This window comes from Propithecus coquereli, unplaced genomic scaffold, assembly GCF_000956105.1.
Source record: "Propithecus coquereli isolate 6110/MARCELLA unplaced genomic scaffold, Pcoq_1.0 Scaffold811, whole genome shotgun sequence".
NCBI classification, from domain to species: Eukaryota; Metazoa; Chordata; class Mammalia; order Primates; family Indriidae; genus Propithecus; species Propithecus coquereli.
This window is the reverse complement of record NW_012154297.1, coordinates 269,321-289,081: the sequence shown is the minus strand read 5'-3', so window position 1 is coordinate 289,081 and position 19,761 is coordinate 269,321. Positions and strand designations below refer to the sequence as shown.

The following is a 19,761-nucleotide window of genomic DNA, read 5'->3' as shown; positions in this document are numbered from 1 at the left end:
TCTTTTTATTAATATGTGTTTGTCATCTGTATATCTTCTTTGAAGAAATGTCTCTTTGTGTCTTCTGAGCATTTTTAAATCGGGTCATTTGTTTTCATATGGTTGAGCTTTAGAATTGTATGTTCTGGATGTAAGTCCTTTGTCAGATACGTAATTTGCAAATATTTTCTCTCAGTCTGTAGCTTGTCTTTTTATTCTATTTAGCAGTGTCTGTCAAAGAGCAGGGGGTTTTAATTTTGATGAAATCCAATTATCAAATATTTTTTTATTGGTTGCGCTTTGGTGCTGTCTAAGAAGTCATTGCCAAACCCAAGGTCATATAGACCTAGGTTTTCTTCTAAAAGCTTTATATTAATAGTTTCACATTTAGATCTATGATCAGTTTTGAGTTAAATTTTATATAAGGTGTGAGGTTTGTATCCAAGTTAATTTTTTTTGCATATGAAATAATTTTTTGCAATTGTTCCAACATCATTTTTAGAGAGGTCTGTCCTTTCTCCACTGAATTGCTTTTGCACTTTGGTCAAAAGTAAATTGGCCGCATTTGTGTGGGTCTGTTTCGGGACTCTGTTCTGTTCCATATCTATTCCTTTGCCGATACCACACTGTCTTTGTTGCTGTAACTTTGTAGTAAATCTGAAAATCACATAGTATGATTCTTCCAGCATTCTTTCTTAAAATTGTTTTAGCTATTCTAGTTCCTTAAAATTTTAGAATCAGCTTGTCTAGATCTACAAAAATCCTGCTGGGAGTTTGCTTGGTATTGTGTTAACTCTATAGCTCAGGTTGAGGAGAACTGATATTTTTACCATATTAAGTCTCCCAATCCACGAACACCGTGTGTGTGTGTGTGTGTGTGTGTGTGTGTGTGTGTGTGTGTGTGTGTGTGTGTGTGTGTGTCTATATATATATACACACACACGATATATGTAAATATATTTGATACATATTATTTATATAAATATTTGATATGTAATATATATTATTTATGTCATCTTTGACTTCTTTCCATCAGTGTTTTGTAGTTTTTGCCATGGTGTAGTATTAGATTTATACCTAAGTATTTCTTTTTTTTTGAAGCTGTTGTAAATTGTATATTTTTAAATTTCAGTTTCCATTTGGACATCACCAGGGGATAGAAATATGATTGATATTTGTGTGTTGACCTGGTATCCTGCAATCTTGCCAAACACACTTCCTCTGGAAGTGTTTTTTTAGATTCCGTGGGACTTTGTGCCATAGATGTATTGGCTGCAGATAGGGACAGTTTATTTCTTCCCTTTCGATCTTTATGCCTTTTATCTCTTTCTTGCCTTCTTGCCTCACTAAGATATCCAGTACAATGTTGGATACAAGTGGTGAGAGTGGACATTCTTGCCTTGTTACTGATCTTAGAGGAAAAGCATTCAGTCTTTCACCATCGAGTAGGATGTTAGCTATGGGTGTATTGTAGATGTCCTTTTTCACATCGAGGAAGTTCCCTTTTATTGCTAGTTTGCTGAAAGTTTTCTTTTTTTTTTTTTTAATGAATGCTGTTGTATCTCGTTAAATGCTTTTTCATTTGTTAAATGCATCAGTTGAGGTGATCGCATGGGGTTTTTTCTTGAGACTGTTAATATACTGACAGATTCCACTGACTGCTTTCTGATTATTGAACCAGCCTTGTATTCTTGGAATAAGCTCCAGTGGGTCTTGATGTATTACGGGTTGTGTGTCCCTTATGCGAATGCTCAGGACCAAAAGTGTTTTGGAGTTTGGATTTTTTCGGACTTTGGAATATTGACATATACATACTGAGATATCTTGGGGATGGGACCCAAGTCTAAACACAGAATTCATTTATGTTTTCATATCCACCTTATATACGTAGCCTGAAGGTAAATTAGAAGCTAATTTTATTTTTCCCTTGGGATGCTGAAGAATCTGTGTGTTGTGCACTTGCATTTGGACTGCGACCTGTCACATGAGGTCAGGTGTGGGATTTCCCACCTGTAGGGACAGGCCAGTGCTCAAAAAGTTTTGCATTTTGGAGCATTTCAGACTTTGGATTAGGGATGCTTAACCTACATTCTTTTTATGGTATTGTTGGGTTTTATTTGCTAATATTTTGTTGGAGATTTTTGGATCTATATTCATATCAGTCTGTAACTGTCTCTTTTTTGTAATGTTTTCGTCTGGTTTTAGTATCAAAGTAATGGGGTCCTCATAAAATGAATTAGGAAGTTTTCCTTCCTCTTCTGTTTTCTGGAAGGCATTGTATAGAACTGATGTTAGTGAAACCATCTGAGCCTCGAGATTTATTTTTCAGAATGTTTTTAACTCTGAATTTCAATTTTTTGAATCACTCAGATTTTCTGTTTCATTTTGGGTGAGTTTTGGTAGTTTGTTTTTTTTAAGAAATTGGTCCATTTCATGTAAGTTGTTGAGTTTTATGCATAGTGTTGCTCATAGTATTCCTTATTATCTTTTTAATGTTTGCAGTGTCTATAGTGATATCTTCTCTTTCATTCCCGATTCACTGATTTCTGCTCTTAATCTCTAGTATTTCCTTCTCTCTGATTTCGGTTTATTTTGCTCTTTCCAGTTTTTTTAGATAAAGCTGAAGATAACTGGTTTGAAACCTTTCTTCTTTTCTAAAATAAACCCTTCATGCTATAAAGGGTTTCTCTCTATGTACTGGTAGCTAAAGCATCCCACAATTGGCATGTTGGATTTTCATTTTTATTCAAACTGTCTTTGTCAGATAATCCCAGCATCTGTGACAGTGTTGGCATCTGTTAAATTACTTCCTTTTGTGAGTTGACATTTTCTTGGTCCCTCATATAATTTTGGATTATATCCCAGAGTTCTGGAGTATTATGTGATAAGATTCCAGGTCCTATTTAAATTATATAGAAATTATTGATATTTTTGTTTTAACCAGCAGTGGATCTGGTTAGGGTCAGGCCACAGGTTCCAGCCCTCAGCCTGTGGGCCACGAGCATCAGGGCAGTTTTCAAAGCCTTCGTGCCATCTGCTGTCCCAGTCTGTCTGGGTGTGCACCGCCCAGGGCTCAGCCTGGGCGCTGGGCGGCTAGTTCAGTTCTCCGAGTCTTTGGCAGGTCAGAGTATGGTGTGAGGACCAGATTCACACGTGCACGATTCTAGAGCTCTCTGGAGACATAATGACTCCGTGGGGTGGCTTTCCTGGGCTCCTCACGTGTTGCTCACTAGCCGGTACTTTCCAGTTCCCTGGGCCTTCTTGGGTCCTGTGGCCACAAATGTGGGACTCTGGTTCCGCACTCTGTCGTGCCGTCTGCCATTGGGCCCCGTTCTCGCCTCAGTGGAGGGAGGACAGAGGAAGGAGCAGCAGGGTCGCCCCACCCTCTCGGGACAGAGCTAGCACCACAGGACGGACTGGGGTCTGGGACGTGAGGGAACAGAAAGGGGGGCGGGGGGATTCCCTGCTCCCTCTGAGTGTCAGGAGTCCCCTTCCTACCCTAGAGCCCAGCTAGGGTCCCTGTCTGCTCCTCGGCGCTCACTTCCACTCCCAGATTTCCGCTGCGCCTCCCTGTCTGGGGGACAGGTGGGGTCAGGACGCTGCTCACTGGCGGCTCTTCCATGGTCCGCCAGCTGCTGTCTGTAGAGTCACCCCGTAGCCGCCGGGCATTCTGCCCGGGTTTCATGGCCGTAGTCAGTGGCAGAGGAAGGGGGAGGTGAGCCTCCCCTGCCTCGTCTGCGGCTGCCTTCCCCCCACCCCTGCCGTGGGCACCGGCCTCAGGGCTGCTGTTCAGGTGCCTGGGATGGGTGTGCCCGTTTCTGACTGTCCCAGGCGGTGCCCGTGCTTACTCATCCCCAGTCGTGCGTTTGCGACGTCCCCCTTACCTGGGTCCAGATTTCTGGAGGGCCGTCTCCGGGCGTGGGACTGCGGGTGAGAGCACTTCCCAAAGAGATTCTTCCAGCGCACTTAGTGCAAACCTGTTTGCTTTCTTCCCTCGTAAGCCCTGGAGCGAGACAGTGACCTTGCTAACCACGGTCCCCTCCTGCCTGGGGACCCTTGTCTGACTTGTTCACTGAGCCCAGAACACAGTCTGCCTGGCTCTGGGGTGCCTGGGGTAGGAGAGCAAAGCCCTGGGAATGTGGGGGTCCCAACCACGGCCCTCGCGGCACATGGCCCTGCCCAGAAGGACCCCGCTCCTCCCCGGGGGTCAGCACAAGGCAGGTGTTAGAGCCCCACCTTCCCTTCCTGAGATTGTAGAGCTGGCGGCTGAGTCAACATTTGCTCCCAGATTCGGACAATCTGGATGGAGCCACGCATTCACGCGGCCGATCCCTCGGCAAACATCTCTTCGGCACCCGCCCCGGGGAGGGCACCAACTTCGGGTGGCCCGGTCATGCCTCAGTTGGGAAGGCCACTTGTCCTGATCGCTACCTGCCAGGCCAAGACTAGCCTGTGGGCTGGGCGGCCTTGCGGCTCCACTTCTGGGCCTTCCTAAGCAGCATCGTGACCTCGGTGCTCAGTTACAGAATGCCACTGGGGCATCCCGCTCCCCAGCAGAGGGGAGTTAGGGGCTGTCACAGTCAGGTGGTGTGCTGAGGGCCCTGGGGGTGAGACGGGTGACATCCCAGCACTCAGGATCCTGGAGCCCGGGCTGGCAAGGGCCCCAACGCCGCGCGCAGACGCCGTTCTCAGTGTGGACGTGGCAGTGAGCAGCCCCACCCGGCCCTCACCGGGGAGGCACAGAGACAGACAGACACACGCAGGGTGGCTGTGTACCCTGCAGGATCAGGGGGCCGCCTGCCGGGTTGAGGCCCGCGAGAGGCCAGTGTGGCTGGAATCAAGTGAGCGAGGGACAATGACAGGAGGTGAGGGTGGGGAGGTGACAGAGCCAGACCCCACAGGGCCTTGCCCAGTTCCTTGCCTCTCTCGGGGTTGTCACTCACTTGGCACCTCAGTTTTCCGGCTCCCCTCAGAGTCAGCAAACTGGCGAAGGGCTTCTGTCTGTCCCCGTGGTGCTTTCGGACACTCACGTTAAAGACTGGACAGACTTCCCTACTTCTCTGCATGCAGGAAACGCGGGCCCTCCACCACGGTGGCACAGCTGGAGCCGGCGTTTGGCCCCAGGCGTCCAAGTTGGTGACCCTTGGCTCGCTTGCCGGCGTGGACATGGCCTCGTGCGGCATGGCACTATGGAGTGCTGGTCCCAGCTGCAGCCCTGGCACTTCCTCCACCAGCCCCTAGGTGGCCTCCCCTCTGTGCCTCAGTTTCCTCATCTCTAAAATGGGCACAAGGAGAGGTGCTGCAGCATCTCGGCTCACTCAGGGCGGGCTGGGAGGAGTAGGCCCATCGCTCTGGTGTGAGTTTCTTATCGCACTTTCAGGTGTGCCCTGGTTTGCACAGTGGGTCGTAGTCCCTCAGGTCATCTCAGTCACAGCCGCAGCCCCACAGGTTGCCAAAGCACGCGTGTGGCAGCGCCTGGCACAGAGGAAATGCTCAGTGAGCTCAGCCGCTGTGACTGATTGGTTTTGGTTGTTAGTTTGGGTGTAGGGTTCTCAGGCTTCAGGGCAGGGAGGAAGCAGGGAAGCAGGGAAGGACCAGGGCCCAGGAAGCTCCACCTTTAACAGTCCCTGGGGGATGGGGGACCAGTGGCCTCCCCAAGAGGCCAAGAGGAGAAACAGATTCCAGGAAAAGTAAGCCGGGCCTGATCCGAGAGAGCCCAGGTCAGCCCATCAGGTGAGCAGGGACTGGCCCAGGGCCACAAGCACAGGGACCGGCCGCCAGGCGTGCCTGAGGCTTCCTGGCAGCTCCCGGAGGGAGGGCGCAGTGCCCCAGACGGCTCTCAGAGGGGACTCCGGGCACCGCTACAGTGCCCGGCCCCAGTGTGGGCTGAGGCCTAGAGGGTGGACCCGCAGTGTCCAGCTCAGTGTCCAGCAGGCCCTGGTGTGCAGGCCGGATGGGGGCGGCTGAGCCTGGGACCCTCGGCCAGCTGTGTGTTGGGGGCGGGGGGAGTCCTGAGCCAGAGCGGGGCTCCCCCAGCTCAGGGGATGCCCAGGACGGGGAACCACTTGGAGGTGAGAAGGGCAGTGAGAATGGGGTGGCCGGGAGGTCGCACAGCGTGGTGGGGGCAGTGGCTGGTGAGGCAGGGGCCTCCCCTCATGCCCAGCTGCTGCCCCCAGGTCAGCGCCAACGGCAACGTCCTGCGCAGCGAGATCGTGGGCTCCATCAAGATGCGCGTCTTCCTCTCGGGCATGCCCGAGCTGCGCCTGGGCCTCAACGACAAGGTTCTCTTTGACAACACGGGCCGTGAGTACCCTCGGCTGTGGGCGGGCAGCAGGCAGCCCCGAGCAGCTGCCGGGCCCCGTGAGGAAGGCTTCATCGGGCACATGCTCAGAACCGAGGGAATGTTGGCCCGGGTGAAGGAGCAAGCTGGTTGTGAGCGCTTGGTTTAGGAACATTTCACGTTGCTTTAAACACGACCATGACCATTAATCCCTGGGTACAGCAGGCACAGGAGAGTGAAAATCCTAAAGTCAGGTCCCCTGGTGGCCCAGGTGAGCCTCACGGAGCGTCCCAGAGCGGGTCCTCCACCTGCCCTGCGCTGTCTTCTCGGGAGCTGAGCCGCCAGGGCTCAGGCTCAGGCCTCGTTCTCTGGTCCCTCCAGGGCCCAGTTCCCCCCTCACCTCCTGCCCTGCATCCGGGCTGTTTGAATCCCACACGCTGGGATTTGGGCTCTCCCCACCTGGCTCTTAGCACTTCTTGCGGCAGGGCAGTGGGCAGTGTGAGCTCAGGGCCCTGGACGAGGGCTCGGTGGCCCGCCTGTGCCCACATTCCTGGCCGGGGGGGCTTCTCGGGCACTAGCCCATCGGGGCAGCTCCCCGCCCAGGGACCCAGCCCACACAGCCCCTCGGTGGGGTGGGAAACCAAGACAGGACCCAGGACCCAAGGGGTGCCAGGCCTGGGCCCTCGGGGAGCTCCAAGCCATCCCCCACCGAGTCCCTCTCTTGAGCAGCACCCAGCTGGGCCCTGGGCTCCCTCCTGGGGACTCGGTGTGAGCCACGCAGACCAGCTCTGCTTCCGGGGACGCCAGCGGGGTGAGGAGTGACGGGCAGTTGTCTCAAAACCCAGCCCCCTTGGCGTTTGTGGCCCAGGATGCTTTCACAGTGTGGGCTGGGGGCTGTGCTCTGCTGGGCAGTGGGAGGCTGCTGAGAGAGGGACCTGGAGGGCCCAGGGTCTGTCCTACCCTCACTTCAGGTGGCAAAAGCAAGTCCGTGGAGCTGGAGGACGTGAAGTTCCACCAGTGCGTGCGGCTATCACGCTTCGAGAACGACCGCACCATCTCCTTCATCCCCCCCGACGGCGAGTTTGAGCTCATGTCCTACCGTCTCAACACCCACGTGCGTGCGCAGACCCCAGCAGGGCACGGGCATCGGGGCAGCCTCCCTCCCGCTCCCAGTGGGCGAGCGCCCGTCCCCATGGTGAAGCCCAGGGCAGGCGCAGGGCCCGGCCCCGCCCCAGACTCCACAGGTGGCCTGACGACAGAGAGCTCTGAGCTTCCTGGGGGGACACCCTTCCTCGGGCCACCGCTGCCCCTCTCCCAGGCAGCCTCCCCAGAGCAGGCCCCAGGCACGTGTTCCACGTTGGCACGGAGGCCCTGGCAGCACCCTGCGGCTTCAGTCTTGGCGCTCCGACCCGTCCTCATGCCGGCTGTGCACCCCCTTAGGGGCCCCACTCAGCAGCGTGCTGGACCCACACGTGGGCAGAGGGTCCCTTGCCCTGGGCCTCGGTTTCCCCTCTGTGAGACAGGGCTCTGTAAAACGCAGCCGGGCGTGAGCGCCGTCCTCACCCTCCCCCGCAGGTCAAGCCCCTGATCTGGATCGAGTCGGTGATTGAGAAGCACTCCCACAGCCGCATCGAGTACATGATCAAGGTGTGCGGCGTCCGCCCCCGCCAGGGCGTTCCGGTGTCTCTGGCCCTTTCAGGGCCTTTGGCACGGGGTGCTGACCTGGGGCTGGGGGTGCCGTGGGCCGGGCACTGAGAGGAGACCCACCCAGGGCCTGCCCTTAGACGGTGCTGCCTCCTGCAGCCAGGAAGGCCTCCTGGAAGTGCTGCCCGCCAGTGCCCCTCGGTGACTCCGTCTAGCTCAGGCCGGCCTTGGGGACACAGATGTTGTCCTGGGGGCTATGGCTGAGCCACAGGGAGGGATGGGGAGCCTGGAAGGCCGAAGGGACCGGAGGGCAGAGATTGAACTTCCGGGATCAGGAGCTGGGAGGGTCTTGGGCGTGAGGGGCTGTGGGCAGTGCCTGCAGAATCCGGGGGAGGTGGCGGGGGCAGGGCATCGCACGGGCCAGGCTGAGGGGTGTGCGCCGTCTGGGGCCGTCTCACCTGCTCCCTCCCAAACCCCGTCTGCAGGCCAAGAGCCAGTTCAAGCGGCGGTCGACAGCCAACAACGTGGAGATCCACATCCCTGTGCCCAACGACGCGGACTCGCCCAAGTTCAAGACGACGGTGGGCAGCGTCAAGTGGGTGCCCGAGAACAGCGAGATCGTGTGGTCCATCAAGTCCTTCCCGGTGAGCGCCATTCTCGGCCCAGCACCCGCGCCCACGCGCTCCACCTGCCCGGTTGGGCACAGCGCCTGTCTGCTGCAGCGTCCCTGCGCCTCTAGACGGGTGACGATCCCCCCGTGTTCCCCACGCCTGGGGCTGCTGGGAGGGTGGGGGCGGGGGCATGGAGGGCTCGAGGACCAGGCTGGGCGGGAGGGAAAGCAGGGGGAGGCAGAGGCTGGCGCAGCCTGGCGGCCCTTCCGCACCTCCCTCTTGTTGGGGAACCCGCCTCCGTCTTCAGCCTCAGGGCAGCACCCCATCCTCCCACGCTTCCTAGTACTACGGGAGATGTGGCGTCTGTCTCTGTCCCCCCAACCCACAGAGAAGGACCCTCCCCTCCCCCCGACACTGGCAGGCAGACTTGACCGGACCGAGGGCACCAGCCCATCCCGGCCCCACCCCAAGGCGGGCTCAGGCTCAACTTCCCTCGAGGGGCACAGGCTGCCTTGAGGGGAGAGCCGCGCAGCTTCCAGAGTCTGGCACCAGCTCCAGGAAAGTGCGTCTCGTGTCCTGTGCCAGCCCCGTGCGCTGCTGTGGCTGCCGGGCACCGTGTGAAGGGTTCTGAGGACTCGAGTCTGCGCGTGCGGCATCCCCGGTGCAGGGAGGCGGGAGCCTGGCGCACTCCGGCGCCGACTTGGGCGTCCTAAGCCACTCCGCTCCGGGGGCAGGCTCCTGGGCAGTCGCTGGTGTCCGTGTTCTCTCGGGATCCCGGGGGGACCCGGGGACAGTGCCAGCTGAGTTAAAGAAGCTGGAAAGGCAGCAATTCGAGTGCCTGGATGCTTGTATGTTAGTACTTTCCCTCGAAACCATGATACCATCACATGAGAGAAGATACGGAAAATAGAGCAAGGGGAGAAAAGCCCATAATCCCACCACCGCGGCGCACTGCTATTAGCCTTTGAGCGTGTCCCGTTCTGAGCTTTCTTTCCGTGTGTTTCGTTTTACATAGTTGCAAACAAGGAGTGGAGCCACTCTGGCGCCCTCTCTCACCCAGGCCGCATGAGAAGCGTTCGCCCTCTGGTCGCCAGCTCAGCGGTCAGCCTGGCGGCCGTGGAATACCCCACAGGGGGCGGCAGCCATCCCGGTTGTCAGACTGTCTCCCCTTCCCTCTAGATGCCCCTGCTTAAAATAGTGTTTATATTTTAAAACACAACAGGAGAATAAATCACAAAATGAACAGCGCGGTTAGCAGACTGCAGGGAGGAGGGGCAGGACCACGCCAGCCAGCGTGGACTGTGCCTTGCGTCGTAGACTGGTCCTGAAACACGGACTGGCGCTCCTGGTCTTGCCGTGCTGCGCAGAGACTGCGTTTTTACAAATCGAAGGTTCGCGGCAACCCTGCGTCTCGCGGTTCCGCCAGGGCCACGTTTCCCGCAGCACGTGCTCGCTTCGTGGCTCTGCGTCAGCGCTGTTTAGCAGTAAAGTATTTTCGAGTACGGTGCATGCATTGTTTTTCCAGACACTACGCCGTCGCACGCTTCATAGACCGTCTTGTAAACATAACTTTTATGTGCACTGGGGAACCGAAAAATGTGTGCGACTCGCTTTATTGCGATACTGGCCTTATTGCAGGGGTCTGGAACCAAACCTGCGTGTCTCTGAGGTGTGCCTGTACGTGTTTTGCATGAATATAAAACAAAATTGAACCGAAACGGGAAAAAAAGGAATTCTTAAAAATCAAAGCAAAATGAACTCACCAGTGTAGCAAGGTGATGATCACCACACAGAGACGAATTACTCGCTCTATTTATCTGTGTGTCTGTATGCTAGTGCCGTGTGGTTTTGAATACCGTAGCTTCGTAGAGAATTTTGAAATCAGGAAGTGTGAGTCCTCCAGCTTTGTTCTTTTTCAAGGTTGCCTTGGCTATGCAGTTCCTCGTTCTTTTCACGGCCGCACAATGTTCCCCCGCGTGGCCGTTTATTCGCTCTGTAGTCAGCCATCCCCCACTGACGGGCGCCGGGTTGTTCATAATCTCCAGCTTTAGAGAGGCCACTCCGATGATTAACCTTGCGCATATGTTGTCCAGCGGTCTTGGACGTGTAGGTTCCAGAAGTGGGATTGTTGGGTCAAAGGTTACACAGATCTGAAATTTTCCTGGATCGTGCCAAATTCCCTAATTTTGCATTCCCCTGGCACTGTCTCCAGAGCTTTCCCAGCCGAGTCGCAGGTGAGCTTTCAGACGTCCTCCCGTCAGAGGGTATCTCTGTGCCGCTCTAATCTGCTGTTCTCTTGTTAAAAACAAGACGGAGCCACTTTTCTTATCTCCAAGGGCTGTTTGCATTTCTTTTTCTGGAAACCATAGTTGTCTCTTGCTCATTTTTCTGTCAGGTTTGGTCACTTTCTTCTCAGTTTCCAAGAACTCTTCGTATACAGGCAAGATCGAAGATTGACACTTTTTCTTTGATGTAGGTTCCAAGTAATTTTCCCCAGTTTGGTGTTTGTCTTTCGACTTCCCTTCCGGGGTTTTGGGCTGCACGACCTTTTTGTGACTGCTGCTTTGTTTGTTGTTGGTGTTGTTTAATGCAGTCACATTTCCCAGCCTTTCTCTTATGTGGTGTCTGGACCCGAAGTCGGACTTTGAAAGGCTTCCCCTCTCCCAGTGATAAAGGAATTCACCCGTGTTTGCTTCTAGAACCTGTGCAGTGGCATTTTTCTCCTTAGATTTTAGGTCCTTTTGGAGCATGGTCTGGTAACTGGGATGCGGTTACAGATCATTTTTTTTCTTTCTCTAAATGACCATCCAGTTACCTAATATTTACCAAAAAGTCCATCTCTTCCCCAGTGGTTTGAGAAGCCGCGTTCATCAAGTATCACATTTTCATGTGGCATCAGGTCCATTTCTGAACTTCCTCTTGTCGGTCTGTCCACGCGGCAAGGCCACGTTTTAACTCGAGGCTTTATTCGGGTTTTATATCTGGCAGGCCCCACGCCACACCCATGGCTCCTCTCTCTCCTGGTTTTCCTAGTGATTCTTGTTTGTTTCATTTCCCTTACGAACTTTTTTTTTTTTAAGACAGAGTCTCACCGTGTTGCCTTGGCCAGAGTGCAGTAGCGTCATAGTAGCTCACTGCAACCTCAGACTCCTGGGCTTAAATGATCCTCCTGCCTCAGGCTCCCAAGTGGTTGAGACTACAGGTGCACACCACGACACCCGGCTAATTTTTCTATTTTTAGTAGAAGCCACCTCAGCCTCCCAGAGTACTAGGATTACAGGTATAAGCCACCATGCCCTTTTCCTTATGAACTTTAGACTTCATGTGTCTGCACAAAATTTATAAGTTAATTGGAAAGAATTAATACCTTTACAGGCTGAGCACAGAGGCTCACACCGATAATCATAGCAATTTGGGAGGCTGAGGCGGGAGGATCACTTGAAGCCAGGAGTTGGAGACAAGCCTGGGCAACATAGCAAGACCCTGTCTCTACGAAAAAATAGAAAAATTAGCCAGGTGTGGTGGTGCACACCTGTAGTCCCAGCTACTAAGGAAGCTGAGGCAGTAGAATCACCTGAGCCCAGGAGTTGGAGGCTGCAGTGAGCTATGATGACACCACTGCACTCCAGCCTGGGCAACAGAGTGAGACCTTGTCTCAAAAAAATAAAATTAGACTGTCTCCACTAGCCTGTCCTAGGCTCATGTTCGTGCCTTTTGGGGATGTTTTAACGTTTACCTTATGTACCTGGTATGGGGTTTCCCACAGTTTTCAGAAGCACTTTTGTTAAAGGATGACATGCCGCATACACGCAGAACAGCACACAAATGAGATGTGCACGGCTCGGGGAGTCTCCTCAGAGTGAACGCATCGCGGATCTGGGCCCACATAACAGCCACAGAACACCCCCTGTCCCGGGAGCCCCTAGACCCACCCCTGGTGTGGGGCATTTGTCATTAAGATGACTTTTAATTCTGTGTTTTTAGTAAATGTAGCCTTCTCTTCCACGTTCTCATCCAGCAGGTTGCTGATGTTTGTACAGTCATTTTATGTCCCCGTAGCTTACTGACTGTTCTCGCTTGTGGTAGCCTTTCTCTAGTTCTCCTGGGTTTTCAGATATGCTCTCATATCGTTTGCGGCCAGATGCGGTTTTTCCCCTTCCTCTCCTATTCTTGGACATCCGATGGCTTCTGGCATCTCATTGCTTTGGCAGCTGCCTCAGGGCCTGTACGTGGGGGGAAAGGGTGGCCTTCTGGCCTTGGCCCTGACCGGAACCCCCAGGTTTTCTTCTCCCAGTGCTGCTGCAGCTCTGGGCTGCAGACTCAACGCCGCCCTGCTCCGCTGTGTCTGCAGCACACGTGGGTGATGAGCGTGGCCACGTCCCCCTCAGTGTCTCTGTCGGTGATCGTGGTTCTTCTGCTCTGACCTATTAATGAGATGGATCTGGAACCATCCGTGCATTCCGACAAGCTCCGCCAATGCACCATTGAATTCTGTTGGCCAGCATTGTATTTCAGATCTTTGCGTTGATATTTACAACTGGGATTGTTTTTTTTTTTTTTTTTTTTTTTTTTTTTTGAGACAGAGTCTCTGTCACCCTCGGTAGAGTGCAGTGGCGTCATCACAGCTCACTGCAACCTTAAACTCCTGGGCTCATGCAATCCTCCTGCCTCAGTCTCTCGAATAGCTGGAACTACAGGTACTCACCACCACGCCCAGCTAATTTTTCTATTTTTAGTAGAGACAGGGTCTCCCTCTTCCTCAGGCTGGTTTCAAACTCCTGAGCTCAAACAATCCTCCCGCCTCGGCCTCCCAGAGTGCTAGGATTACAGGTGTGAGCCACCGCGCCCGGCCCTGGGGTTACGGTCTCCATCACGTTTAGTATTGATGTTGTCCCTGATTTGTAATGTTTTTGTCTTCTCCATGCTGCAGAACAGCGTAAGTGGCCTTGAGATCGGTCTTGAACAAGTTGATACTTTTGTGCAACCATCTACATCTTTGCTATGCTCTTCTCTTTTCTGTGGAAATAGGGTCATTTAAAGTTTCTATTCTGTTGGACTCAGTTTGGGTAAATTATATTTTCCTAGAAAATTATTGTGCCTGGCCAGATTTTTTAATTTGTCTACACGTAGTTGTAGAAAATACTCTTTTTTTTTTCCTTCTCTTACGACAGTGATTTTTCCCTGGCTATCTCCTGTTTTGCCTTTTTGTGTCTTCCCTTTTTCTTGATCAGATTACCTAGTGGTTTGTCTGTCTGTTTCCAGATTTTGCTTTTTAATCTGTTGTATTATTTTCCTGTTTTCCAAGTCTTTAATTTTAATGTCTTCATCATTTCTTTGTTCTGATTCTTACTTTTTGAGTTAGATGTTTAATTCCTTTATTTTTATTTTTAAATTTGTATTGATATAAGTATTTAAGCCACAGCTATTTCTCCGAGCCCCACCTTAGCCATATAACCCATAGATTCTGACATGTAATATTTGATGTCATTATTTTCTAGAACTTCTATAATTGATTAGAGAGGTTTTTTTTTTTACATTTCCTGGTCGAAGGGCCTTTTTGTCTTCACATTTTCTCCGCACTCTGGAGTTGGTGCCCTGAGGTCAGAGAATGCTATTTGTACTATTTCTGCCTTTTAGAATTTACTGCGGTGTCCTTCGTGCGCTGGTAAAAGGTCAGTGTTTGTAAACATCCCACATGGACTTGAGGGCACGGCAAGGCCTTTGTCACAGGGCAGCGAGTGCGGCACGCGTGCCTGCGCGGTGTCGGCCGGGCGGAGCTGGGCTGGGCCTCACCTCCGGCCTCTCTGCAGCGCTCGTGGCATCTGCTTTACCAGGTCTCTGCGTATCGTTGGGTGCACAGATAGTTGCAGCTGCGCATCTTCCCGTGGCTTACAGGACTGTGGCCTGTCCTCCTCGGTGCCTGTGATTGTGCCCTGTGGTGACAGCAGCCCCTGTCCTGTTCTTGCTGCTGACTGCCACACCTCTGCCCATCCTTTCTCCTCTTTCATTTTTTTTTGCTTGCATTTTCCCTTCAGTCTCGGGCAAGGTTCAGATGGCTGGTCTGGTTGGGCGTTCCTTGCCTGGGCCGGCAGAGCGCCCTTATTGCTTTGCAGCCTGCTTTGTTGGTTGCTGATGTCACATTTTTCTTCCCTCGCTTTCCCGGAGCCTTTACTCGGCACATGTCACCAGGTCGAGCAGAGTCCTCACTCTCGTGCTGGCTGTGGTGGCAGCAGGCGGAGGGTGGCCACTCCCTGCAGCCCAGGGAAGGAGCCGCGGCGCCGCCCTGCTCTGCTCCGGCTCTCGAGGCCCCGTCTCTGCGGCAGATGCAGCCCTGGTCGGCAGCTCCCGCTGAGCCGCGGCCAGACCCCTGGGGATCAAAGACTGTGACGTCCCGGGTGTAACCAGAGCGCAGATCGTACCTCCCCTGCGCAGGGCAAGACCAGGCGCTGGGGACAGCCAGGCTGAGACCTGTTGTTCCTCAAGGCAGGGAGAGGACAAAGGTCCCAGCCAGGACGTGGGTTCCAGTTCCTGCTCTGACCCACATCTCTAAGTCATTGCTGAGTCCTGGGGCCAGAGCTGCTGCCTCCGCACCTTCAGAAGCAGGAACCTGGTCTGTTCCTGCTCCGTCACTCACCAGCGTCCTTGGTGTCTGTCTTTTGTTCATGTTCCTCATTTCGACATTTCTCCTTTCTTTCCCATGTCCTCCTGAGACTGGATGTCTGGCCTGGGATGCGGGGCCCCGTGTCCCCTGGCAGCCCTCGCCTGCCACTGTCGTTACACAGCCCCCCTCCCGCCTCCCCCTTCCCAAGGCCAGTCTGTCGGGTCCATCAGGCTTGGAGGGTGGTGTGTTAAGGGAACAGGGGTGCTGGGCGGCCACAGGCCACACAGGAAGGGGCTTGGTGACCAGGGCTGGCAGCCTGGCGAGCTCAGCTCCGAGCACCTGGGCGTCCTCCAGGGCCAGGGCCTGGGCCTGACGGCTTCCACCTTCATCTGCTCCCCAGGGCGGCAAGGAGTACCTGATGCGGGCCCACTTCGGCCTGCCCAGCGTGGAGGCCGAGGACAAGGAGGGCAAGCCCCCGATCAGTGTCAAGTTCGAGATCCCCTACTTCACTACCTCCGGCATCCAGGTACGTGCGGCCAGCACTGCCAGGGCCCCGGAGCAGAGACAGACAGACCCAGGGCTGGCCGGTGACAGATATCAGCACGCCTAGCTCAGAGAAGGTGCTAGTCCGCTTGTCCCAGGACCCCCCGGTGTCGCCAGGCTCTGCTTCTCCTCGCAGGCCGCCTAACCGAGAATCCAAGCCACGTCTGCTCAGACCTGCCCTGTGCTTGGGCTCGAAGCTCAGAGACTCATTCTGCCTCGAAACTAGCGTTTGAGGCTCTGCTGCCCACACGCACTTGGTCCACGTGGGGCCTGTTTTCGTGGCACCTCCTGGAAAGCCCAGGGCAGGAGAGACCCACGGAGAACCGGAGACCTTCCAGGGCCGGGGCCCCTTGCCCAGTGGCGGCCTAAGGGCCATGTCCACGAGCAGGTCCTGGCTCCTCACACATCTTCCCTCCACGGCCTCCCCACCTGCCCCAGGAGGGATGCGTAGGGGGGTCCCAGAGGGGAGGGAGCCCGTGCGTGCTCAGGGCCCTGGTCCCTGTGCTCCAGGTGCGCTACCTGAAGATCATCGAGAAGAGCGGCTACCAGGCCCTGCCCTGGGTCCGTTACATCACTCAGAACGGAGGTGAGTGTGGCCCCACCTGTGGGAGGGGGACTCCCTGAGGGGCCTGAGGTGCAGCCCCAGCTCCCAAAGCCTTGCGGGGCACCCTCCCTCCCTGGTGCGAGGCCGAGGATGGACACCTCCCCCTGTCTCCTAGATTACCAGCTCCGGACCCAGTGAGGGCCACCGCATCCCACGCCCCGGCCCTGGCCTGGGGCTCCTGGTGGACACACCTGCCGAGCCCACCTGATGGAGGAGCACTCCCTGGCCTCTGGCTACCCTCCCGGCCTCCGCCCAGGGACCCCTCCTTCTCCAGGCCACCTGTCCTGCGTTGACTCTCGCCTCAAAAGCCCCTTTCCCAGAAGAGGCTCGTCTTAAAGAAGTCTCGTCTGTTCGCCCTCCAGTCAGTTTCGGGGGAAGGAAATGACATCTTCCCCTCTGGACATAAACTACAGCCTTCTGTGCTGTTGCGTTCACGGTACCAAAAAGCTCGTCCAGCGCTCGCCAGACCTCCCGTTGCGGTGGCATCCTGCCGCCTGGGAAAGCACCCGCCGCGCCAGGCCTGCAGGGCCGTCGTTTGTTGCCATTTTGTTGCCCGTTACAGGCTATGGGTGTTTCCAGAACTCGCCTTTGTTCATTGTTGTTTGTGTTACCCTCACCGTCCCGTGTCCCCCCACGTCCTAAGGCACTCAGGCAGCACTTAGCGAGGACAAGCCCTCGCCCTCCATGCTTGCTCAGCGACAGGGCCCCCTCGGGGCCCATTTACACGTCAGGCCAGAGCCCGGCACTCGCTGGCCTCCTTGGAGGCCCTGGCCTGACTCTCAGGCTCGCCGTGGCGCCTTCCCGGGGCCAGCCTGGGCCGCGCGGCGCCGCCACTCAGCCAGATCAGTGTTTGCCCCCAGGGGAAGTGGAGCCCAGTGAGGGGTGCTGGCCTCAGCCATCCTCCTGCCGCGGGTCCAGAGAGCGGGGGACGCGTGTCCCACCCTCCCCACCCTGTGCGTGTTCGAGTCGTGGTTACATTAAATTCCATTCATTAAATACGCCTCCTGCCTTCCCTCTGACGCAGCCTGGGACCGACTCCTCCGGGTGACCACAGGCAGATGTGGGGCTCAGCTTGCCTGGCTCTGTCGCTGACCCCCATGTGGCCCCACGACGTACCACCAGCTCCCAGCACCTCCACTTCCCCCGCTGAAAAATAAGAACAAGCAGTCGTGGGACGGTGCCCCCGCCGCATGGGACCGCCAGGGCCGCACAGAGGAGGGCGCACAGGCAGGCTCCTGGCATCTCCTGTGAGGTGGTTATTGCGACCTGCTCAGCCCTCAGATCACCAACAGCTCGTCCCCATCACCCCCCAGGCCCTGGGAGCTTGCTAGAGACGCAGGTTCGTGGGCCTACGTGACCTGCCAAAGCAGAGGCCCAGGGTGAGGGCCCGGGAAACGTTGAAGCAGCTCCCAGGCGAGCCTCTACCCCCTGTAGTTTGACAACCACTGCCTGGTCCGCAGTGGGGGAAGCAGCACATGGGCAGGAAGTGCCACCTGCGTGCTCGTCCCCTGCCCCTCCGGCGCTGGTGTCCCGCCTGGCCGGCCCCCTCTTGCCTTTGAGGGCTTTGTTCTCTCCCTCTCTCTCCCGTCATCGAGCTCCCCCTGGATGTCTAGCGGGCATCTAACAGAGCCAAAGTGGAATCTGGGCCTCCCGCCCGTGTAGTCTTCCCCACCATGGCAAACGCCACCGCCCAGCCCAGGGCTCCGGCCAAAGCCCTCAGGCCCCTGCGCACCCCCACATCTGCAGCAAGTCCTCACGGCCCCCTCCAGAAGACCCTGGGCCCAACCCCATTTGCCATCCTCACTGTCAGCCCCGGGGGCCCAGCGTCAGGAGCCTCCCAGCACAGGGGGCGGTGGGCTGCAAGGCAGGGCAGGGGCTGTGTTTCCGTAATGCGCTAGCATGGCCTGAAAACCCTCCCACCACGGACACAGAGACACGTGTATGAGAAGATGTGCGTGGCTGCTCCCGTGAGAAAGCAAGGGGAGCTGCTGGCACCCCGGCGGAGGAGCAGCACGAGCCGGCGCTGCCCTTGCTCTCAGAGACCAGCGGGTTTGGGTTTAAGGGCTGGTTGGTGACGCGCAGTGCGGACTCCTGCGTGGAGCTGAGAGCCTGGGAGAGTGAGTCATGGTTGTGCTCACAGTTTGAAAAGATAGACTAGAAGAGACATTTGCCCCCCAGCCCTGGCAGATGGCACCACTCGCTCTCTTGGCCTGAGACACGGTGCAGAAAAAGACCTCCTGAAATCTGGCCGCCGGCAGCTTAGAGCAGAAACGTACGCTCTCTGTGGTCTGGAGACACCTGAGCCCAGACCATCTTGACACAAAACCTCTCTGGAGGGGCAGAATTTCAACCCTTGTCACCCACGGTCCTCGAGTGCAATCCACCCTAAACATGAGGACACGTCCCGAAATTTTAAAAACTCGTGAGTGAGAGTGGACGATGAAGTCAGATCCTCGGGAACTTTGTGCAAGATCATCAGACTTGTGAATAGGCCACGTGGTCACAGGCAAAAGAAAGACTCCAGTGAGACAGGAACGAAAGGCCATCAAGACTGGCTTCTCCGGCGTCTAACAGGGCAAGTCATTTGCATCCAGATTATTCAGACAGCTCCTGCACATCAGCTAGAAGCAGAAAGAACCCAACAGAAAATGGGAAATGTGTGAACAAACAATACCAAGGAGATGAGGTACGCATGGAAAATTAACACGAAACGATGTTCAGCCTTGTAGGCAATTAAGGAAATAAACCACAATTAGATGCTATTTAACACGCATTAAATTGACCAATTTTAAATTGACAATTTTTTAAGTCTGATAAAACCAGATATTGGTGAACAACTAGAGCTACAGAAATATGTACGCTGCTAATAGTTGTATAAATTGATATAATCACTTTTAAAAATTGGCAAGACTAGCAGAGTTAGCAGGTCCATTTACCTGCAGACCAGCAGACCAGCAGTCTCATGCCTGGGTACGAACTCTCACCCCTTCTCGGACGGTGTTCTGCAGGAAAGCAAAGCCTGTGTCCTAAGGCATCTGTTGTAGGTAATGAATTAACCTCTTTCCTACACGTCTGGAGCACAGCAGCTGTGTGGGAAAGTTGAGATCATAGTCCCTGAAATCATTTTCTATATGCCAGAATTTTCTCATAGAATTCTAGTCGAGAAATGCCCTGAGAAGCCCATGCACAAATACGGGCAGAAATACCACTCATACAGTCACATTCTAGCAGCGGAGTTCGTGACAGCGAAAAAATTGGAAAGCAACCAACGTCCTTCAATAGAACAGATCATTGCGGCCTCTTCACACAGATTGTAGCAGTGAAAAGGAATTAAGTTAGACCAATGATACGGTTCAGAATGAATCTTAACATTGAGGCTGGGCGCGATGGCTCACACCTGTACTCCCAGCACTTTGGGAAGATCACTTGAGGCCAGGAGTTTGAAACCAGCCTGGGCAACAGAGTGAGACCCCGTCTCCACAAAAAATAATAATAAAAA

At 54.7% G+C, this 19,761-nt stretch overlaps 1 protein-coding gene across 1 annotated transcript in view; it reads left to right on the top strand.

Moving 5' to 3' along the window:
• AP1M1 (adaptor-related protein complex 1, mu 1 subunit) overlaps positions 1 to 17,261 on the top strand; it is a 29,352-nt gene extending 12,091 nt beyond the window's left edge. The window contains exons 6-12 of the mRNA XM_012663584.1: positions 6,156 to 6,282; positions 7,231 to 7,373; positions 7,835 to 7,906; positions 8,389 to 8,547; positions 15,516 to 15,641; positions 16,169 to 16,244; positions 16,378 to 17,261. Coding sequence (XP_012519038.1) covers positions 6,156 to 6,282; positions 7,231 to 7,373; positions 7,835 to 7,906; positions 8,389 to 8,547; positions 15,516 to 15,641; positions 16,169 to 16,244; positions 16,378 to 16,400 — 726 coding nt within the window. The 3' untranslated portion in view covers positions 16,401 to 17,261. The remainder of the gene's footprint in view (positions 1 to 6,155; positions 6,283 to 7,230; positions 7,374 to 7,834; positions 7,907 to 8,388; positions 8,548 to 15,515; positions 15,642 to 16,168; positions 16,245 to 16,377) is intronic.
• Positions 17,262 to 19,761: the final 2,500 nt, after the last annotated feature.